The 24722-nt window shown below is 38.1% G+C and overlaps 1 protein-coding gene across 3 annotated transcripts in view; it reads left to right on the forward strand.

Annotated features, from left to right (window-relative positions):
* The window catches only part of ARHGAP15 (Rho GTPase activating protein 15), a 322532-nt gene that overhangs the window by 188808 nt on the left and 109002 nt on the right, over window positions 1-24722 (forward strand). For all 3 annotated transcript variants that reach the window (XM_015635331.3, XM_015635332.3, XM_015635330.3), the window contains one exon: window positions 7130-7228. In XM_015635331.3, the coding sequence (XP_015490817.1) occupies window positions 7130-7228 (99 nt within the window). The remainder of the gene's footprint in view (window positions 1-7129; window positions 7229-24722) is intronic.

The following is a 24722-nucleotide window of genomic DNA, read 5'->3' on the forward strand; positions in this document are numbered from 1 at the left end:
TTAATTTTTAGTCTCGCATTAAAATATTTTTAAATCGCAAAATGCAACCACCCAGATTACCAATGAAAAGCTTGCCAAATTTTTCTATAATAAGATGCATCTATTTATTTTTCTAAAGGTGACTTAAATGGTTGCAGAAACCCCTCAGAACTATTTATTTGCTCGTTTCTTAAGGGGAAAAAAATGTTAACCAATTTTTACAAGAAAAAATTCCTCCAGCTCTGAGAACATGCCTACGACCTTTTATTCCATAGGGAAATACTTCTGTCAGAATTGTAAATCCCTTAAAATAGGGGCTTGTAATAAAAGTGTGTATAACGCCTTGCAGGACATCTTGGTACCAAATTCCTGACAAAGAGCTGTTCTGTGTGCTGGTGAAGAATTGATATAAATATCTGTGAAGCGTGTGGTGTTAATTACTCCAATGCAGTGGCACTGTAGGTGCTGTGAAAACCTTCACTTTTCATCAAGAGCTATTCATATTTGCCAGGGGCACTATAAAGCTCTCAAATCTATATTGATTTTTTACATTGTGTGTCACACTGGAACCAAAACTCCAATAAATTTAACACGTAAATTATAGTCATGAGTAAATACATTTTAAGGTGGTAAGTTCACTTAAACACAGTCCTGTGCTCTGTGAGTCGCTGATGCGTGCACACTTGGCCAGGAGACTCGACACATTTCTCCACATTAACCAAATTTGGGAATACAGGCTTCAAAATTAAATAGCAGTTTGATCTCCTGGGGTACTTTGTTCTGCCAGCACTGTTATCAGGAAATCTAGAAATTATGTGATTGTCATTTAACTCTTACTCAAACTTTGCTTGTGTAGAGAGTAGCAGCTATCCGTGTGGAAAGTATAGTAGGGAGTTAAATGAAAATAGTAAGGAGGATAACACTCAGACCAGGGAATGTAGAAGACTGATGGTAAAACGTTAGCGACATGTTGATCTGAAAATGAAGATGCACCGACACTTTGCATGACAAAAAGTTATTTTTGTCATCATTGTCCCATTTGCTTTCTAGTCCTGTGCATGAAAGAAGCCAGAATGGGAGCAGCACGTTGCCTCCATTCATCGCAGTGGGCTGGTGGCTGGGGCTCTTCATGCTCCAGCGAGAGCTCTAATGAAGATCATCTGTCCTTGTTCCATCTCACTCGTGCTTACACAAGTAACCACAGTTTCAAAGCTTTTTGAAGCATTTTTGAGATGATGTGCAACACAGGGACGTTGTGGAATGTGTTTGTGTCTCTAAGCACACTTGTGTTCTTAGACATACCCGTGCACACAACCTAGAAATAGTAAATACGAGGTATGTCCCATGTCTGCCATCTGAGCAGTGTTATTTTGAGAATAACTGTTCAAATTTATACTCTAGGGCAGGGGCCCTTGGTTCCTTGGGATTGAAATATTCTCAGAATTTACAGAATCTGCACTAATATGCTAGAAAAATAATATATAAATCTTCTCTTTTAAAAGGACTTTATAGTCTATAATTGAACTTTGATCTTTATGTTTGAGCTTTGTCGTGATTTAGTATTACCCAGAATGAATTGCCAACCTTCAACTTGACGTTGGCCTCCTAACATCCTGATTTCTGAGATTTTCAAGACCAACAAAGGAAAAGAAACTTCTGTGAAACTGTGATTTTAAAGCTATGATGGTTGTGTTGGTAATATGCTATCACAAAACACACTCTCAGCAAACAGTAAAAAAACACGAGCAACAACCTCACATAAATGACACTGTGGGAAATGAGGAAAATGAAGCTATGCAGCTGGCAAGAAATTTATTTAGGTTTCTTTTTTTTATTTAAGGGTGGATCCTTCTTTCCCAAAACGAAGGAACTCCATTGAGTGTATTTCATAAGCTAAGGCAAAAACCAAAACAGCATAAAATTTGGAATGGTTACAACTGTTTCAAGACAAAAATAAAAGCCACTCAATTGCTAGTGAAAGGAACTAGCTGTGATTTGGCTTGATAGCCTATAGAACAGAGCTCAGCATATGTTGGTGGTTGTGCAGATAGCAGCACAGAGATCACCAACCATTTCATTTCTAGGCAAGGGAAAATGTCTTTATTGTATCATGTGTTTCACTGGACCTCAGAGTAGTTCAACATAATGAGCAGAACATTCACGAGAAGTCCAAAAAAGCAGATTAAGGCCCACCTTTGGTGTTTTCTGTAACTCTTGCAGGTTTTGAAGGAATTTTGCAAGTGTTCTGGTGCACATCAGAGATTAGGGAAAGTTAGGAAATGTTTCCTTTGACTTGTGGGGACAATAGGTAACAGGGGTATTTTTTCCCTTGATATGAATATTCAGAAGCACTTTTCCTAAACCTTGTGGATGGACACTCACGGAACAAAGAGATTTGCTCCTTTGACATGATGTTAAGAAATGGTTCAGAGAATTTTTAAATGTCTCATTTTTGGGAGAAGTGTTTTGAGGCAGGCACCCTCTCTTTGAATTCAAACAAGCTCTTGTCTCCAGCAAACCACCAGAATTTCTTAAGAGAGACCTGTGTCTGTGGTACTGTTTTCCCTTTTTTCTGAGAATGTGAAACAAATCTGGCAGCTCATATGCCACTTAATAGTAACTGTTCACAAATGTAATTTTTTTTTTTTTTAATTGATGACCACCACAGATCAACGATATATAGTAAATCTCCACTTTAAAAGGACTGGCAAGATTCCCAGCTTGCATAAATCAGAGGAGCTCCATTGACAACCTCACTGACTTCAGTCAGCTGAGGACCTGCCCCACTTATTCTAAAAGTGTTGTGGCATTATTTGGAGCCCTAGTCTGGAATGAGCATCACTTTAATGTCTGACTTAATGTGTCTGACTACAGACAGAGCAGCTAGAAGAAGTCACCTTTAAGAATATGGCTCCAAATGCATCACTTCCCTCTGTAAAAGTTCACAGTTCTGGTGCCTACTGTCCTGCTCCTCTCCTTGTACATTTGTCTCTGATTTTCTCTTTTCATTCTCCTTCCCTCTTTTCCTTCCCACCATTCAAACAGCTACAAAGGAAACAAACAACTTGAATGTTGATACAAAAGTCTGTTAGTCCAGTCGCTCAAATCCAGATGTTGTACAGTTAATTCTGTTCCTGAAAGGCACAGGATTTCATAGATATAATTCACTTTTCTAAAAACTTGGGCATTGTACCATTATACTATCTCCTCTCATGCCAGAATTTAAGCTTCTTCCTGAGACATGGGAGTATTGGCCATGCCCTTCCCTGCTTTTTTAATAATAAACACTGAAGTATGAGTTCCCTCCAAGTGTGGCTACATCTCATCCATGTACACCCAAAAAAACAGTTAAACAATGACATTCTCAGTGAGGATGTGGCTTTAGTGATTTTGTTTTAATTGTTTCTTTTCCAGAAGAATTGTCTCCCATAGTCGAGATTTCTGCAGCCCAGGATTAGTGGCTTTGCTGCAGCCTGCGAGAACTATTAAGAAAAAAAAGAAAAAAGTAGGCCTGTCAAGCTCAGGGAAAACTTGAAGCTCCCCAGAACGAGTAATTCATTGCAGCCATAATCATCATTTTATATTATACAACTTGTGAACGTCCATTCCTTTCTCTTCTGGTGTCTGCTTTTATACCCCTGTGCAAAGCTGTCACACACCCCATCATCTCCAGCGGAATTTTTAACTTGCAGATAGCAGGGATATGTAATGTAAACCATACCACCAAACATATTATGAATATATTGCTCTTCTTAAAAATGCTTGTTGGTTTTTCATACTACAGTATTGACTAACTGTCGGTGTTTGATGTATGGTTTACCAGCCTGATGTAGACTTATGGTTAGAGCTTAACTTGTTAGTTCTGCTTTTGCAGCCAATTCAGAATAACTACAGATGCCCCAAGATATTAAAATTGACTGCTCAAATGGACTCAGTGTGGGAGTTTCATTGGTTTTAAATTGATAACAGCTGAAAGAGTGAATGATTAAAGCTGTATATGGGCATAGTATGCAGCTCCTTTGTACGAGTCCTTGTGAACAGAATCCACTGCATGGGAATTGCCTTTGTTCTAATAAAAGATATTTCTGAGCAATTGTTAGTCTAAATTTTTAAATGATGAAACAAGAGCATTTCAGGAGCCTATAGAGGAAATAATTCCTGAGAAACTGGAATATCTCTGAGAAGATAAAGTGGATTTCTATTCAGAGGGGAGCATTTAAAGTTAAGTAGCATTCCATAAGGTGGTAATTGTGTCTATTTCCCAGACATTTGAGTTAAATAAGCTGGATAGGAAACATAAACTGTCATAACAGGAGGTTAGGAGTGTTGTGTACATCTCTTTTTTTCAAGTCATAAAAGATGAAGTTTTGGAGGACCCTATCACAAATAAATCAAACAAAAGGGTTTTTGGTTCCCTTATCCCATTGGGAGTAGTTCTTTTATTTTAGAAAAGAAAATGTTCTGGAGAGCTTTCCCTTAAACTAGTTTAAATATATATATATATAATCTACACTTAGAATAAGAAAATTGTATTTTAATTTTAGTTGCATATAATCTCGCCTCAAAAAGTAATTTGCCATTCCTTGTTTTTTGAAATACTGCACAAACAAATCCTAGTTGAGTTTTCCTCAAGTATCCCTGTGACCTCCACAAGTGTAAATACGGCAGTTTAACTGCTGCCATTCCCACATTTATGTACAGAAACAGATCCAACAAAAAACAATTGATTAGAGAGAGTCACAGAATTTGTGGTCCAGGAGTACTCAGAATTGAGAGTACTTGGATGACTCATGGGATCATGTACTTGTAAATGCCCATGAATTTCTAGAAGGGGAAAAAGTCCTCCAAAGCAGTTGTGTGCTGCTGTTTTACCATAATCTATTCTGATGCCCAGGAGGTATTAATGCTGTTTTTCTGTCCTTCATCTAAGATAAAATCCTGAGTGCCTGTGTTCTAAAGAAGAGGTGATTTAAAGCTTAACTGTGGGGTACAAAATGTGACTGTATCCATACAGCGAAAGGTATAAAAAATTAGGTTAAATATTTTGCTTAATATATAGAATCTGAACCAAGAAATGGAGTAACAGACTAGGTGAGAATTGTAAAACTGTTTTCAGCCTGTTCAAAATTTCCTCCCAGGAATACCAAATATTCTGTGTTCATATTTGAGATTGAAAGAATAACTGTGAAATAATCCTGGAAGTTGATTATAAAGTGGTTATAACACAGAGGAGAAACTGCTGAACAGTCACACATTAATTTCATTTCAGTTCTTCGTGTGTTGCCATCTAAACACAGTGCAGTTCTTTGCCTGTTTTGCTTCTGAAATTGTTTACAAGTGTCTTTGTCCACCAAATAAGACACATTTTTATTTCTTTTTTAACATAATTTACACTGGAGACCATTCCATATTATGCAAAGAATTTGACAGGTCTTTGCTAAAATTTTAAAAAACAATTAAGATGTCAAAAGAGGAAGTGCTAGTACATTTTAATCATAAATCTCTGTATGTATAATTACCACTGAAGGCAGCTATAAATGTTTTATGAAGAAAATGTAACCAGACTGTGCTTTGTCAGAAACATAACCCCAAAACATGTAACAGACTGTTCGCTAATGCTTGACGCCACACATGCACACAACCTTCCTCAGAGCAGTTCTGTGAACCCAGTCCTCCATCCCTTCTGCAGCTGAAACTCCGACTAACTTCATTTCAGGCTCTGATGTACTCTCCCAGAATGCAGATCACACACTTTGGGAGGTGCTGGAATAAACTGCCCTGACACATCTCGAGCAGTCCAAAGCCACCCCTTCCCCTCACCTTGTCTCTGTCACTGTCTTCCCTACTCTGGGGCACCAGGAAGGAAAATGCAATTGTGTCACTCTTGAAATCTGAGATGAGTATGAAACAGTGGTGATTAATGAAAATGAAGTTCCTTGCAGCACAGAAATTAAAAAGAATAAATAAATAAGTAAAAAATGGGGCTTTTACTTGTTAGTGAGGAAAAGTTGGTTTCAGAGCAAGAAACGCTCCAGTTGGTTATGGTGGAGTATGGTGGCACTGACTATGGAGGAAACACCCAGTTCCATGGGAGCTGCTGCTAGGTTTGCTGTGCAAGGTCCAGGCTGGTGCTATCACCCTTCAGCTCTCTATATAATAATTTTCAAAGCCTCCAGACCAATTTACAAACCGTAGTGCTCAGTTGAAATGCTGCATGGAGACTGTCTCTTGGGATAAATGATGACAGTACACTCCTATTGTTTCAGCATTTAACTGGCTCCTATTGAGTAGTTCCTCTCATCTGTTTGATTCATTCTGATTTTAGCTGACAACGTCCCTGTTACTGATTGCTCTTTTCATAATCTCTCAAACACACAGAGTGGAAATGAGGTAGAAGAAGCTAATTAGTAATCTGACAAGTTGAACCTGCTAATACAAATATGTTTCAAGATCAACCGTCAAAAGTTGATCAAAACTTTGAAATCATAGGGACTAAAAGGTGACATTATCTAGTGAAAGGATTGCTCGTGAAGGAAGTGAGACTAATGACTGGTTAAACACGGTGTAAGATGAAGTCCTCATCAAAAGATATCTTCTGTTTTTCTGAGCAGGCAATTAGATGAGTAAAAAAAGAAATTTTGTGAAGTTGAGATGGAACTGTACTAAGTCCTGATGATGCAAAGTAATGAAATCCTTGCAGTCATACAGTGCTCCATGAAAGAGTGAAATTTCCAAAGGCATGGAAGGGACAGCTCACCCATCCAGATGAGTTGCTGGGTTGGACCAAGGGCATCATGGAGGAATTTGTATTCAATGGCTTAGGGAGCTGTAGCTCTGGAACTTCCTGCACATTTTCTGCAGCAGGTCCAAGCAAACTCTGGGGACCTCCAAGCCTTAGAAAGGTCAAAATTAAGGTGCAAGTGGCAATTGAAACTTGAATCCAGAGGGAAGCATCAAGCACTATGAGCAGCAAATGTGGAGGGATTTGGTTCTGGGGCAAAAGCTAATGACCACTGAAGGATTTGGTTCCAATTTTGTCTATGCATCTTAAATGTCTGAGTTTAAAATTAATAGGGAAGCTGAGAAGAGAGAAAAATCCCACTAATGATAATATACTTTAATGTATTTTCCTCTTGTTTTCCAAATGTAGATCAAATTTTTGGCTCACATTTGCACTTGGTTTGTGAGCATGAGAAATCCACAGTCCCCCAGTTTGTAAGACTCTGCATAAAAGCTGTTGAAAAAAGAGGTGAGTACCTTATTATTTAATTTATTTTTTTTTTCTCAAATAGAAATCAAAACTTTAAGCTTGTAACTCTGCTTGGATTGCCAGGGTAGGCAGATAGTAGAATCTATAATATAGTTATGAATGGAGCTATATCACATTCTGTGTATCTTCATTTTCTTTATATGATAAGATGTTAATAGAACTCATTCATGCTGATTATTCCCTATTTTTTTTTTTTATTTTTGACATGTTGGTTTAATCTTTCTCTGGGTAAGCAAATGCTAAACATCAATAAAATGTCAGTAACTTTCATTCTAAAGTCCCTGGTGAATGTAAGGCAAATACTTTTTTCCTAAGTCTTGAATTGTATTTAACCAAAATAAAAGTTATTGTAGTGTGGCCTTTTTTTTTGTTTTGTTTCAATGAGTGCAGGTGTCTAATTTTTACAGTTATTTTAAAAGACATGACTTGCAAAAATACTGAAATGAGTATCCATCCTCATTAAAAGTTTTGATCAATAAGAAGGATTTTCATATTATAAAAAAAATGCACTTAACACCGTTGCCTGCCTTCCTTTCTGCAGAGTGTATCTTCTCTCACTGAAGGTCATTTTCTTTGGAAGGTGCATGCGGTAGATGCAGAATCTTAAAATGTATTGTATAAAAATGTGAGGCTTCATCACCATCTGTTACAAGTTTACAACTTGTTCCAGGGATCTGGGGAAACATATATCTTGCAAAAGATAGAAAATTTATTTTCAGAATAAGGCTGGGTGAACCCATTGTCACTGCCATATACTGGAGTCTCAGAACAAGAGAATCCATGAAAAATAAAAAGATACTTAGAGCGTTAACCACAAAGGAAAAAGCTATTTTAATTCTGCCATTGTTACCTGGTTTTATAGTGAAAGGTGCAATAAAGCTACCCTGGAGTTTCAAACTCAGGGAAATTCATGCTTTAATTATACAGCAAAGAGAGCACTGGGATATTATTATTCCCAGAATGATTGGCAGGAAGTCAGAGACTGAAACAAACTGGAGATCGTTCAGTAGGGGGAGATAGTAGCATTGGGTTTTTGTGGAGCAAGGCTGGAGGCTGGATAAAAAAAGGGGGAAAATGTGTGAAGCGACTATTAATAGAGGAGGAATTGTGAGGTGAAATTCAGAACATGAAAAGGAAAGGCAGAGATTAGATTGCAAAAATGCCACTCCATGCAGAACATGTCTAACAAACTGCTTGCTTACAACCTCAGCACAAGTTCCCCCAAGAATGTGCTGGATATTTCAATGATGTTTTGGAGTATCTGACCACTCCTCCAAGTAGAAGTGAGGCCAGAGGTCTCTGCACTGCTGAACTGTAACAGAAAAATTCAAGGGACGTAATTAGATGTTTACTGTCTGTGTGATTACCAAAAGAATGTTCATATTAGAAACTAGATGTATCACCACTGTTCCTTCAAAGGGGTTCATCCTTCTGAATAGTGCATCATAGTTCTTGTGTTTCCTTCAAACTTGCTGTGACTTAGAGAAGCTTACCCCTTCTGGTTAGCCTAACGCGTAAATAAAAGCTAATCACATGGCATGAGATAAAAATTTCATGTTATCACTGTATTTATGAGTTTATGTTTGATATGCAGGGTTTTTGTTTTTTTTTTCTATTATCGTTTTCTTGGATTAAGATGCTTGCATTTACTCACATTCTATTTACTCAAAGTGTTGTTTTTACTAAGTTCTGGCATAAACTATCTCAGGACAGCAGTAATTTATGTGAAGCTAAGTCCAATGTTTATGCAAGCTTCTGATGACATTTTATGCCGGGGTTGGTATTAGGAAGCAGTGTGAGGAGGTGCCAAGTCTCCCGGCATGGCTGAGACTCAACAGATCTGAAGCCCTCCTCTTAATGGCCAGATATGCCTCCAGCCAAGATACTCAACTGCAGAGTCATGGGAAATACTTATGTACCAATTATGGGAAAGGCACATTTAATGAAAACTGTATGTTTACTTTCATAGTCTTAGTAAGATGGCCTAGATACTCGGTACAGCTGGCATATTGGCTGTGGTAGAAAAGCTTTCTTTTCCTATTTAGAGAATATATCATCCACATACTGTAACTGTACCAAAAATGTTACTTGCGTGCTTCGCTTAAGATAAAGGATTATTAGGAAAAAAGACCTTAGGAGACCATCCCTAAATGTTGCTTACAAACCATTCCTACTCCACTGAACAGTTGTGTTCTTAGCTGTCAGCTCATGGATTTAATTGTTATTCACCTACTGGTTTTCTATTTGTTTTTCTGATTTTTAAAGCATAATCACTGTGCACAGAAAGAGAGTCTAGCAGTGATCTGAATAAACCATATTAATTAGTACATTTTCCTGTGTAGACGAGGTTACACACAATAGCCAAATGTACCAATATTCTCCCACAGATTAAAAATGTAGAGGTTGTCATTAACCATTGGCAAGATTTTCTGTTTAGTTATACTATTTAAAAATTATTATCAAAATAATGTTTATTCTGAATATATTCTGCTCTAACTTAGATCAGAATTTGGTTATTTGTCCCCTAGTTTGCTTCTTCACCGTTTCAGAGCAGGGGTGCTTTCTAAGATCTGATCTAAAAAAATCTCACACCATAATGCATATTTATCTATCCAACAAGGATTCACTTGTGAATGTGATAAAATTTGAATGAATTCCACTTTTTCAGCCTCTTTTTGTATTTTTAGTTATTGAAGTAGAACTGTGAAGCAGAAGGTCTTTCTCCATTTTCTCAGCCATCTTGCAGAGCTGGTAGTGGAATTTAATAAAGAGAGGCAATAAAAATGTGTCCATTCTTGGAAACTTGCAGGGAAATTGTCACATATAATTTTTTTTAAGGAAGCTCAGTTTTTCTCTTAATTCTTCCTGTTCTTATGAATTACTTATAATAATAACTGAATTATTCATTCATAATTTTTGATGAACTTCTAGTCCTGAGTATTGAGCTATCCAGACCTGTGTCTTTAAAGTCAAAACTATCTTGGGAAAGCATGTTGTATCCTTGGCATTTCATGCAATATCCTGAATAAAAAACTCTCCTATGTCTGTGGTATGAACTGGTGAGGATAAGAGAATAATTCTACACCATGCAGCAATCAGAGTGAAGAAATACAGGGACTACTCAAGGATCTCGAGCATTTCTTAATTTTCTGTCTTCTCAGGGACTTCAGGGGAAAGTTTTTGATGGAACAGCATGTTCTGTGGGTTTTTTTCTGTTTCTTCTTTTACTTTGCTATCCACACCTACATTGGATGGACCTCAGGCTTTTCTGGGGCTATCTGTCGACCTGCCCTTTTCAATCTGTATTTCTGTTTTTCAATCTGCTTTTCAATCTGCTTGCTTCTTCTCCCTGGAAAGTGTCTGACAGGTAGCACCAGCCCTGAGCTGAGCAGGGGAGAGCCTGGGACGATCCTCTCAGTGCACTGTAACTCACACACTGAGCATTCTGCCAAGGGTGGGGCCCATTGCAAGACTTTTTGGTGTTTCTAGGCCAGATATCATTTCCAGTCATTTCTGGAGTGGCCTATTTATTTTGCTATCCATGACCCTTTAAAAGTCCTGGCCGTCTTTTGTTTTTTTGCGTTTTCTTTTTTAAAAAATATGTGAAAGGCATGAGTAGAACGCATTAGGAAAAATAAAAATATCAGTCTGTGTTGTACCTCAGCAACATGCCATCCAATGCTTCTCACAGTAGTGTTTTATCGTGTGAAAACAGTCTGATACTAAACTCTTTTCCAGGGAAGATCATTTGCCTGTGTGTCTAATGACAGAGTAAATGAACACCCCGAGCAGTCCGTATCCTAAACCTACCCAGGGTATCCAGTGTGGCTTGGGCTTTGTAAAGAAATACAGTCCTAATGCTCCAGGGAAATATAATTTAACTTTCATCTCTCTTTTGAAACATCCTTCATTTTCTCCCTCCATTCCCAAATCCAAGTTAGAGCTCTCAAATCAGCCCAAATGACTTGAAAAATGACACTGCAGGCAGCAAAGCTGGTGATTACAGGTACCATTTCCATTCTAAGCTGGACGTTGCAGATATTGTTTTCTGTTGCTTTTCTTGGAGCACAGGATGCTCTGACAGGAATGATACACAAAATTACATATTTGATTCCATGCCTAAAAGCCACCCTGGGATCCATAACCTTGCTTAAAGATTTAAGAAAGACCTTTAGTCCACTTCTGAAAAGGTTCTTAGCTTAGAAAACTTTATCTTTCAACTTCACTTCTTAGCAGCTGTTATGTTTTTTTGCTGTCGTTTGTTTGACAGGATCCAGTTATAGGTTCCGATGTCTGTTTAAAGAAACAGGGAGGTTGTTGGCTTTAAAATTCCCTTACTGCTTGTGTGTTCAACATTTTCCCAGGCTTTTCTACATAGTTTGCCAAGTAAAGGGACTGACCTTTTGTAGCAAACACTTTTTCATTTCTAAATGCTCACTTTGATTTTTGTCCCATTTTATGCTCATTCCAAACTGTTTACAACCCACTAAAAATGACTGTGAATTATATGTTTGTGTAATGGATTCCTTTTGTGGTCGGAGTGGAATGTTTACTTTGAACAATTAGTTATCTTTGGGCAGATTATAGTGACCTGAAAAAAGAATGGCTAAAATTATTATAGTACCTTAACTATTTCCTTTTGTTATCTTCTCTGTGTGTCCAGTGTATTATTTACTGGGTTTCATTGCTCTGAGACCCAGGGAACAAATCATGTCAAATTAGAGCAGTGAGAAAAAACCCCTCTGAGTGTGGGGCTCTTGGTTTGGGGGGTGATGTGGGGTAGCACCAGTGAGATTTCAGAAGGCACCATTGGGCATTTAAAGGCTGGATGTGCAATTTTAGGAAGGCATGGTTTTGAAAAAAAAAAAATTCACTTCTTGCTCACCAAAATTCAGGTTTCTCACAGGCTCCGAGGTCTGACACTCCAAAGTGCCTAAAACTGATATTAATTTTGGCTTTGATTCACTAAATGTCCATAGCTGTGCTTGATTATGCATAAGATCATTGCAGACATGCAGACACACAGTCTCATGCTGCAGAATATTCAGGGTTTAAGGAAGCAAATGCCTTTATGGGCAAAGATAAAGTACCTGATGGGATGTAGTAAAGAAATACAGTCATCCCAATGGAGAAAAATGAAGATAAAAACGGTATTTTAAACTACCTCACCTCCCAAATGCCATGCTTCCCTGTGACAGAAGGTTGTGTCCCTTTCATCAGTTTTATCTGCTAATCTAAAAGCTAAAGTGCAGCTAAAAGCACTTTAAAACCTATTTATAAAAAAAAAAAAAAAAAAAAAGGAAAAAGAAAGTGATATTTCATTACCTTCTAAATCATATATCGCTTAAAAGGTAGTCAGTATTCTGGTAGAATGTTTACACAGAGGAGAGTTCACTTATCTCAAGGAGTTAAGAAAGAGGAAATGAGTTTTAAAAATATAAAGTATTATGAATATATTTATGTTGCTAGGAAAAAATGAGTTTTTAAAAGAGTCTAATGCTATCTCATTTTCTAATGGAAGAAAACACTGCAGAAGAATATTAAAGAAAAGAAAAAATCCCAAACACCTCCTAAAGCTGAGGATTCCCATACTGTGATCATTGGCTTTGGTATGGAGATGAGTGGATTATAAACTGGTGAGGATGGGACACAAAGCTTGTGCAGCCAAGGAATGGATTCACAGCCACTGTACAAGAAATTTACAGAATGGTTTAGGTAGGAAAAACCCTCTAAGATCATCGAGTCCAACCATTCCCCCAGATCTGCCATGGCCTCCATTAAACCATGTCCCCAAGTGCCACATCTCCACCGCTGCTGAATCACTCCAGGGATGGGGACCCCACCACCTGTCCCCACCTCTGTATGTGTTACAATACTCATGATCAGGGTGGAGTTCAGCAGCATGTTCCTCAGGATTTATTTAACTTCAGCAAAATTTTGTTTGGTACTCAACAACAGTTCATTCCCATCCTTGAGGACCTGAGGGAAGGAGCAGGAAAGTACAGGGTAGTTCTGCCAGGGTGTGCTCACCACCATCCTGGGGCTCCCAGCAAATGCACAGTGTTCCTGGGATACTTCCCAGCACGGTTAGACCAAACCCATCAGCCAGTGGCTTAAAGGATTTGTTCTGGCAAGGTTTCCCTGAGAAGGGAAACCTCAGGAGACTGACCTATCCTGTGCCATTTTATATTTCTGTCTGAGTGCAGGATTATTCTCCAGCAGCCCTTGGCCCCTGAACAACCACTCAAGTGTATTCTGTGTTTTTTCACTCTCGTATCTTTCTATCCTCAGAGCAAGAAATTCTTCATGAATAGCAGTTTCCTACAAGTTCATTCACTGATTTTCAGTACTTATTCTCCTCTGGAAACATATTTTCCAAGCTCTTGTTAGATTCTCCCAGGCCTACACATGCTTCCTTTCTTACTCTGATATAATTTTACATTCTGTTTCCAGTGGCTTTAGAATTCAGTACCCTGAAACTACAGAGATCATGTTGCTCCACCAAATGATCTGAGCTTCCAGTTCTGCTAATTTTGTACTGTTCATTCTTTGCCACTTTGGGATAATCTATTATGCTTGGATCCAGGCACGCACTAAAAGCTAATACTTCCATGAAGAATGTGCAATTTGTACTGTTTAGCTTGTGATGAGATTCCTGAAGTCTTTTATGATTCTATCTAGTTCCAAGGAGGCTTCTGCTCCAAACTTTTATATGCATTGAATGTAAAAGAAAAGAGGGAAAAAAAAATGGGAGGGGGAAACAAAAGAAACTGATAGGAAAAAAAATTGCATGTACACACAAATATCCAGCAGTTCAGCAGATAAAGCCTTTTTCCAGGGAATTCTAGTGTGCAGAAGAAATCTGTTTCTGAGGGCATTGAACTATGTTTACTTTAAAGTGGCCAATGAGCATAAACTCAAATGTACAGATGAATGCAATATAAAACAACAAAGTTCTGACAAAAGCCCTTGGGAGTTTGTGATTTAAAATGTTTGGTGCTCTTGTTTTTTTATATATTTTTTAAAAAAAAATTTTGTTTCTTGAATAAACTCTTCTTTTGAGCAGAAGTTAAGAGCAGTTGAAATTAGTGCAAACATGTTGGCAAGATTTCCTCAGCCATTTCTGTCTTCAGGCTCAGGCAATCCCACTATAGCCACCTTTCTTAGAGTAAGAGCCAGTTAATAGAGTTGTGCAAGGTCCAAGTCGGAGTTGGCTCTGAAGGGTATTCACTCTGGGGCCTCTGTGTCTGCTAGAAAGCCACATTCTGAGTTAGAAAAAAATATCAAGAAGTGTCAACAGGAAACATCACGGAAGGGCATACAAGACAAATTAGAGAAAAGGAGACAACAGATAAAAAAACAAAAACAAAACCAAAACCAAATAAATAATAAAAAAAGAACCAACCCAAAACACAAGCCCAGTGAAAAAAGGAATAAAAGCCTTGTAATGACAAGGCACAAAGGAGAATAAATATACAATTATTTAAAAATCTAAAAGAAGAGACTCTACATTGGTTGGAAGAGGAAAAAGCCATAAAACAGGCAGGCATTTGAACCAGTTGTTTTCTTTGTCATATTTACCTGATACCTGGTTCACTGATTAATCTGCTCCAAAGAAATGCATCCATTTCTATGAAAAAAAAGGGGGGATTTGTATTTTAAGCCATGCCAGTAACAACAAGCAGACACTCAGTGTGCACCAGAGTAACATTTACAATGCCTGGGCCAAATTCATGCCTTGTGTAATTTTATTGCTTTTACTGGAATTACACCAGAGATGAGTTTGGCCTTTTGCCTTTTTCTAGCATTGTATAATATATCTATTTGTGAACATGTAGAAGGAAACAGGGCATTTTGTCTTCCGAATTTTCCATAAAATCCTGTTCAATAGGCATAATAAATAAAACAAACCTCTTAACCTACGAAATAAAGAAGAATCAAACAACGTTTTCTAGATATTAAAATAATGTTAATACACTTTGTAAATCAAGGAGTTGACACTTGTACGCACTGAAACAAAAAGTCCAGAGAAATTTAAAGCCAGCTGACTCTGTGTGTGTGTTACTTGCTCTGTGCCAAAGAGAGAATGAAGGTCCTGACTCACCCCCTGGTCAAAGGCAGATTCAGGGAAGGTTCCACATGAGGGTATTCACCTCCCAGCCATGAAAAAGGTAAAAAGAGAGACACAAAACTCCTCTTTTTCCCCTGAATAAGCTGAGGCTGTGAGGCACCGTGCCCTGGTACAGCACACATGCCATCACAGACAAGGAGCTGGCAGGATTTCCACTGCAAACCCCATTTAGTCAGACTTTGCAGTTCAGCCATTAATAGAACACTTTGGGCTAACACTTGACAAAATGAATCTTGGCCTAGAAGAGATGCTCACTCGCACACAAGCACACACAAAAATAGAAGTTAAGTCCATTAAGTTCCTTTAAAAGGAAAAGAGGTGTAATTTCAGATCTTTTCAATATTTCTCTGCTTAAATAGAAAGTTGCATTTTAAAAAAATATTATGAAAGCATAATTCCACAATGCAAACTAATCACTTTTCCTATGGGGAAAAAAAACTCAAAAAGCTACTACAACTGCATTGTAATTTTTTTTCAAAAAAGTTCTACAGCAATAAAAGAAAACACTAAAAAAGAAGTTTTACTATCCATATGCCACACTATGGGGTCAGTTAAAAAAAACTCCATCTCCTTTTTTTTTTCCCTGCCTCCAATTCAAGAGAGCAAATAACTGCAGTTGTATTTTATTACTTCAATTATTTGCTGTAGCAGCTTGTGTTACATCAATGTTTTAATCATATAATACCACAGTCTAATGGGATTGATACCTAAGTGAGAGAAATTGAACCAACAGAGAGCTTCAGGAGGAAGGCAGAGGGCAAAAGAGGAGGACAGATTAAAAAGAAGGCTTTATGTGAAGGTTTTCACTTCTTTAAGAGAAGATTTCTTTAGCTTGTTTTGCTCCTCTGAAATTATGAAACTGATATTGTTAGCAATCTAGTAACAGAATTGTCCCTAAATTGGCTGCTGCATGATAACCCCCAGGAACCAGCACGTCTTTCAAAGATCCCCAGTTATCTCTTGGCTCAGCAGATTGCTTCATTATGATCAGGATCCACACAGATCATGGATGTGATTATATAGCAAACCAACTTCTTTTGTCTTCCCTCAAACAATGGTTTGGGAGGAAGGGCACAGATGTAAATCAGAGCAAAATGGGAGTGTTTTGTTTCATAACAGACCCATACCTCTTGGATCCTACGGCTCTCTCCTTGTGGTTCCTTCACGCACCTTTTTTGGTGTCAGAGATGATGCCTTTCAAATAACTGAAATGTTTGGGGAAGAGGTATTGCAATCAGAAACTGCTTTCTCATGCCTCTTCTGTTTTGAAATGGATACAGGTTATTTCTTCCTATAATTCCTGCTTTATTAATACAAGCCTCTGTCCACCAAGACAGATAGAGACTTCTCTTGAGGCACAGAATAGATCTATTCTCTAGTCAATAGTTGTGCTTTACAGTTAAGGAAAAGGGCCAGAATTTTGTTGTTTCAGGCCCTTAAGCTTTATCTCTTTGAAAAAAAAAATAAAAATGAATACTCAGATTTTCGTTCAAGATTTAAAAACAAAGGGCAGGAATTTGTTTAATTGTCAAGATGGGCCATTAACAGGTGAAACTGTGGCTCTTAAAATCACCATGAACACCTCCAAATCAAGGGTAAGGTGATATCTGTGAAATATCTTCACCCAGAAGATAAGAAATTCCCCAAAAGGCAGAGAGTGGTTGTTCCATGTCTCTCTTCTTCACCTCACCAGGAAAAGTTCCCCCCAATTTTTCAAACCTTATGCTTGGATTTCCCAGTCCTGAGCTGACACGGTGTTATGTGACATAACACACCAAAGTAGCTGCCACTGAAAGGCTTCCCTGTGCCAGCAGTAACCACACAATGGTGTTGGAGGTACCACAGCTTTTTGTTTACTTAGAAATGAAATCATTTTGATGAGTGCATGGTATCAGTTAGCAAGTGTTGAGTTCCTCATGGTGATACTGCTCATGTTGACTTAAATGGAAAACGGATCAGCTCAGAAACCTTTAATAAGAAAAGTTCCTTCTTGCGCTTGCAGTGATGCCCTGTGGAGCCACGAGAACTAAAAATCTGTCAGCATACTTGGTAGAAACTTTGTTTCATGGTTCTCTAACTCATATGATTGAGATTAAAGTGAACAAAATCTTGGCACATAGCTTGGCAGGCGAGAAGCATTCCTGTGTTTGTGTGTGTGAGACAGAGGGACAAAGAGAGGGGGAAATTTAGCAGCCACTCATTTGGTGTTAAATTATCAGGTGCTACATATTTTTAATAAACCTTAGTAGAAAGATAAGATACATCCTGTTCTATTGAAAACTGCTTTCACTTAGACTGTAAACTTAATTTTGAACCAGCTGAGCATCTCCTCTAACCACTGAAAACAAAACCATTTAAATCCTCCAGCCCAAACAAATTGCAAGCCAGACTTGAATCCAAACAAAGAGGTGGAAGGTTCTGGAAGGGTGCTATTTATGAAGGCAGGTTTTCCTACTTTGACACTAAACCACAGCACCTACAAAACATTTTATTTAATGCTCTGATCTGTGACCAGCAGTGGCTGTGGCACCAAAAAGACACCATTTTTTAGTACTTCTCAAACTCTCATGATGTGGATGACTGAAAAGTTTTTGAATTTGCACACTAGAAATAGTTCACTATGGTGTCTTTTATTATCCCTGTTTCAGTTTCATTTTTGTGTTCTGATATGCCATACATTAAAAACACAAAGGCCACATTTTCTGTAAGAAACCCTGCAACTGCCTTGGATGTCTGTATAGTAAATGCCATTAATAGTTACTGGAATTTTCACCAAAGAAGGAAACTGGATATGGAAAGCACTTTATGCCAACTTCATCTTTCCAAGCATTCAGAAATACCAGAGGGTCTATGTGAACCCCAGTAAAAGGGATGAGATTGGATTTCTACCTTCCTTACATCATTCCATGCCACAGTCAGCATTAAGACACAAAGACAATGATTCAAATCAAATTTCTTCCTGTAGCTTTAAATTTTAATATAATTATCTTCCATGAAAATATCAAATTATATTCATATTTATGCATTTACTTCACCCAAAATTCAGCTAACAGATATCCAGTGCACTTTATTGCCATCAATTAAAGGTTTTTTCTTATCAAATGTCAGTATTTTTATGTATTCCTTGTATGTCTCAGCTATGTTTTAATTATATAATTTGTATTTCATTTAGTTTTGTTTTTTTTATTTGCATATTTCAAAGCAGAAGGTGATTTATTACTTTTCAGACTATACTTAAAACACCTTCTTTGAGGAGACCCTGAGCAATTCATATACAAGTTTTGTGCTATTTTAGTGTAGTCTCTCCTGGAATGCATGTCAAACCATAACATGGGAACTATGGAGTTGTTTCTGCCAAAGTTAGGAGGGATGCACCAGTCTCTTAAGTTTTTATCATTCTTTGTAATCCAGCTCAGGAGTTTTATAGTTTCTGTAGACACCTCAACTACGTTTTTCTGAGTGTTGCTTTGATAATCAGGTTTTTCTCAAGTTAAATGGAGGGGAAAATAAAGAGTTTTAAGTTACTTGAACCTGTTTGGGGGCAGAAAACACAGTGGAAATGACAGGAAAAAATAATCTATATATATAGCTGCAGAGTCCTGCAGTTAAGATGGCAAACTAAAGTGGAAAAATATGTAAGAACAATAGGTTTGTGTCATATTAAAATTAATGTCTCTGTTGTTTCCCGTAGTACTGCTTAATGTCACTGTTTCATAACACTAAATATGAATTTCGCAAAAACAAGAAAATTTTACTCACTTCTTAGAGATTTATCACACTAGAGAAGGTGGTAGGGCATTCAGTGGAATCCCATGGTTTTCACTATTGAAATGTGAGTAAAGTACACAGAGAAAGAGTCTGTTAAAGTAGGAGTTATCTCCGTGTGCACATGCACACACACCTTTGTGTTATCACATTTATATGTCGGGCAGATTTGCAATGCTAAGAATTCAATGAGTTGGTGTTGGGTAGCTGTGTGAATACTTATCTTCCAAGAGAGCCTCTGGGTTTTCCACACAGCCCTGGACTGCAACACCCAAAGGTGTCTGATAGTGTGCCTTAGGATAAAGAATCTACTTTTTAAATGTTTGCTCCCTCTCAAAGATAAAAAGCAAACACAAAGATAGATGCCTACAATACAATGTGAATAACACTGCACGTTAGAGCCCCAGCTCAGATGTTAGAGCACATTCCTCTGCTAGAAACTCAGAACCTCTGTGTTTTCTGTGCCCAAACAGGTCTGATTTCTAACTGCAGGACACAGATCCAGCCTTCTGTGCCATGCAACAAAACAAGTGCCATCAAGTGCTCCACCAATATTTCTTTATCTGCTGCTGAACTGTAACAGTTAAACTCTGCCTTGGCATCCCTCCCCAGCAAGGCTCAGGAGCTGGAGGATGTGTCCATGGCAAGTTGAGTAGGACCTGATCCTGGAGATGGCAGAGATAACCTTGAGACATCTAAGGCTGGACAGAGCACAGTGTCAGGTTATCACGTAATGGATCTGTTATAAAGAGTGTTTGGACTATCTGGACCCCTCAGTTATCTCTAAAACCAAAAAATGATGGAAGAAGCAGTTCTGTGACTTTCAATTTGCTCCCTAAATATTCCCATTCCACCCTAAACTTCCTATCCCAGTTTTTACTGAAAAAAAATAAAAAAAAAATTGAATAAAAATCTCTTTGCCAAGCAAAGGTGCTGCAGACTAGAAAATGCAAACTCCTTACCCATTTTGGTTGAAGGTTTTGTTTGCCCACATGTACAGTTCTTCCACTTCCAGCTGTTCAAACTCCAACAAGAAGAAGCACTAGTCAGGATGGGGAGGTAACATTACTGAGGACTAATTTAATCTCTCACTATTGTGAAAGAAGGGAAAAGATTTGTCCCTACTGTGCACTAAATTCTCTTTAAAATCAGCATTGGGAACAAGGGATGTTTGGAGAATTGTAGCTGTCCCTTATCTTTAACCACAGTTCTACTGGTGGTGTCTGTGGATCTTTCTGGAATTTCTGAGCACTCCTAAAAGGACACTGGACCCCCCAAAGTGCAGTTTCCTTTAGTGTTCTGATGTTGCTCAAAAAACACAGGCACGATGTTAGTGATGATGGATCCCCAGATGAAGCACAGTTCAACCAAAGTGGGAGGATTTAGCAAAATGCATAAATTTCTTGTCTGCTACTGTCTGTAAGAGGCAGATCTTTACAGTGAGCCTAAGTCACAGCTGGCTTTTTCTGGAATGGTTTATGCTTTTGACCCTCCTCGGCTGTATAGCCAATAGGGAGTTGTCAGGCTACATGTGTTTTTAAACTTCTTTCAGCTAAATCAGAAATCCAAAAGCAAAATACAGCTCTCAGCAGTATCATGTGGAGTTGTGACACTCCCTGGAGGGCTGGGGTACATAAACCAATGAATGGATTACAATGAGGCATAAATGTAGTATTTTCATCCATGACAGATATAATCTCGAGCCTGTATTTTTCATGTTACTTAACTCTTTCAGAACATAATGTGTGACAGAAAATGCCTTATAATGCACATTGCAGTAAATATCAGTCAAGAATGCTTTATTGCTGAGCTCTACATGTTTCCAGAAGTTAACAGGCACAGCTGGGATATAAGAAATGGCAATGTTGTATATATTTCTTGAACATACAAAATACCTTGGCTCTCTTCTCCCCCACCCTCCACATTACATCCCCAGCTGTTCTGATCATGTCACACAGTGGATGAGTTTTTCCATCGTCAGCTTCTCCTAAAATGATAACCTTTATTCAGGCTTCCATCCTCCCCAAAATAAACAGCATTATCCATATTGTCATCACATTCAAATTAGACTATCCAAGTGTGGCACAGAATAATAGAAATGGAAGGTGCTAAACTGCCTGTTGGTAGCTGTACCTAGCTGAAAATGCTTAATGCAGTTTTTAATATAAAATCATAGAATGATTTACATTGGAAGGATCCTTAAAACTCTTCTCATTCCACCCCTGCCATGGGCAGGAACACCTTCCACTATCCCAGGTTGCTCCAAGCCCAGTCCAACCTATCCTTGAACATTTCCAAGGATGGGGCACCCACAGCTTCTCTGAGCAGCCCATTCCAGTGCTTGATCACTCTTGGTCAGCATGAAATAGACTGTACTTGATAAAGTAGTGAAAAGCCAAATGAATCTTATTTTATTTCAGATTAATTAAGGATTGGTCAGAGCGGATGTCCTATCCCGTATGCGAGAAGCAGTAACTGCAGCAAATGAAAGGGAGGAGGAGTGGTGAAGGAGGTATTGAAAGAGAAAACAAACACATAAACAAAACAGAAATAAGCATTCCCAAAAATAAATACTAATGTGCTACAGAGAGAAAACAGCTACTCCCAAACATTTGGAAATTTCAGAATTATACTGCCTTCCATGAAGACAATGTTATTTCCTTTTACTCTGCCATTCTATTTAAACCAGCAAGCTGATGTGTGTACTTGTGGTCTGTATTTGGTAGGCATTTTTTCCCCTTTAGCATAAACCTTGTTGATTTAAAAAGTGAACAAAGATGAATCAGGTGGTAAATGTATTCATGTAATCATTTTCATTAATAAGCTGTTATAAATAATAGAGGGAAGGTTTTAAGTGTATAATTCTCTGTCGCACAATTGAGATTTTTCCACATCTTCAGCAGTAAGTTAATTAGAATCACCTGCATTTTCTTGGGCGGACACCAAATGGATTGCAAACAAAAACAGATTAAAATAGCTGTAGCTCATGGCATACAGATGACAAGATTCACAAAGAGGACAATCAGGCAATGAAAACCTCCTCTTTTTCAAACATTTTTAAAGGAAATTCAGCTCTTGTGAGTCGCTGTAAAAAGACGTTTGTAAGTGTTTCGCTGAAAGACTAGAATGGCTTTGTTTCTGATCCCATGATGAGTGAAAGAAATGTTTAAGAAAGATCACTTTACAGAGAGATTCAGACTGAAATGTGATGACTGTGATTCAAGCCAAGCCAAAAATTACAGCTCAGAATTAAAGGGGATGGACGTGGCTTGGGAATCCATTTTCCCACATTCCTGAATCTCAATCATCCCAGCCAATGTTTAAAAGAAAATACAGTGGAAAGCAATGAGGTCACTTTGTTTAGCTGCAAGAAGTGGGACTTGCAGAATGGCAAAAGTATATATTGGGGGTAAGGGCAAAATTACAGTGAGCACGCTGCGTGTTCGACGGCTTCATTCAAAACAAATAGTCTCAAAGCTTAGTTTAGTTTCTTGTTACAGGCAGCCTCCTGAGGAAGCCTTGTTGTTCCTGGGGCTTTTAAACCATAAACTTCTTGAATGTCAAAGCACAGCACAATAGAGAAGACGACAGAGGCAGAGCAAGCTTGATTTGGGCATTAAGCAGCAGCCCTGCGTAGCAGTGAACTGTGTGCTCATTTAAATTACACTTGCTTTGTACTCTCGCTGCCCTTATTTATTTGTGTATAAATATCTAAGTGGAAATTCTACCATCGAGTGATATGAAACAGAATGAAGTATATCCTCCATCATATTCACTTGTTACTCATTCTCAGTATGTAATGCTCATATTCAGTGTTTTAATTGCTTCCATTAGACAGTTTCTATAGGGTCTTGAAAACAATAAGATCTTAGTCAAGCTTTTCTCCTTTCATTGCATCTTGGAGTTATTACTGCAAGAAAAAATGAGATTCTCTTTTTATGTAGGAATGCCCCTCATCTTCTTGATATTATTGCAGTCAAACATAGAATTATTTCTTTTCAGCTAATTTCCTAAAGAGATTCACCAAACCTCATGTCAGACACCTCCAATAGAGCCATTTCATAGCCTTTTATGGACTAGTACAATATTCCCTCTCCTTTCTTTCCCCCACTGTCTCTGCCTTTACTAAATTCTAAAGCAGTGCTGGATTGCTATTGATCATAGAAAAATCAAAATCTTGTTGATGCTACCTTGAATTCAGGCTTGCTGTCACATGTCCTGCAGCTGGGTAGTGATGGGAGGAAGTCCACTACCTTCAAATTACATAAAATGTACAGATGACGAGGACATTTCTCTGTCCTCTCTTTAACAGGAAGCAACAAAGCTTTTATTTTATGTTTTGTGTTATTTGCTTCTCTATCAAGTGCAGTGCTTTACTACAGATCCTATTTGTAGCTGGTGAAGAGGTTCAGTCTCATCCCTGATTCTTTGATACTCCATTATAATTCAAGGGATTACTTTAGTCCTGTTTGTTGTAGCACTGAGCTCAAGGATCATGTTCAGCTCTTTATTTAAAGTAAACCTCAATTCCTTTATAGCCTAAATCCAGAGTGTTGGATGCACCTTGTGTTTCTCCATTCTAAACCTGATTTTGACAGACTGTGGCTGTTTAAGGTAGTAATTCAGATCCTATGTAACTTTACCTGTCCTTGTCATCATTTAATATCTCCCTGACCTTTGTGTCATCTGCTTATTTTGCCAAGGGAATTTTTTTCTCATTGTCCCATCTCTGATAGAGTTATTAGATGGCACAGGATGAGAGCTTCACTCTCAAGAGCTGTGCCTGTGTGTTCTGATCTTGCTAACTGATATATCCCGTTAACTACCACATTTTGAGGTCTGTCACCAAGCCAGTTTTTAATCCATGTAATATATGCCCTGTTAATTCTATAGAATGCAAGTGCTTTAATCAAAATGTCATGGGGTACTAAGTCAAGGGCAGCACGGAAAGCCAAACATTCTATTTCAACAACATTGCCAACCAGATCTGTCAAATATTCAGTTCCATCAAAAAATGCAACAAGTTTTCTAGACAAAGCCCTAATTTCCATGAAACCATGCTGGCTGGGATTAATGATATTTTGTTATGAATAATTTGTTCATAGTGTCCTGAATTAATTATTTAAGTAGACTGTCTGTGACTGAGGTCAGTCTAGCCAGTCTCCAAGAGCATCACTCTTACTGCTTTTACAATATCAGAATAACTCTTCAGCCTCAGTCACTTCCAAATATTTCTCTGTATTTTAATTCCAAATGTGAGGCACAAGCATATCATGGCCACCAATGAAAATGGATGCTTTTTACAAGAGTGGTTATCTTTTTGTCCTTCAGGTTGACTTCCAATACCATCCACTCTCTGATCTCCTGGGTCTGTTTAACCTCTATCTGGTAGAAATATCTAACATTACATTTTTGTGGCTCACATTTTCGTGGTAGCCAGGTCCTGTCTCTGGACAGGGGATGGACCTGTTTCCCCATCAGATGATGATAGGCTGCTGCTGAGCTGCTGGGATGTTTTAAGCCTCAAAAACGTGATAATCTGCTGGGAGGAGAGCAAGAAGGGGGTAATTCAGGTGA

The sequence above is a fragment of the Parus major genome, chromosome 7, assembly GCF_001522545.3.
Source record: "Parus major isolate Abel chromosome 7, Parus_major1.1, whole genome shotgun sequence".
NCBI classification, from domain to species: Eukaryota; Metazoa; Chordata; class Aves; order Passeriformes; family Paridae; genus Parus; species Parus major.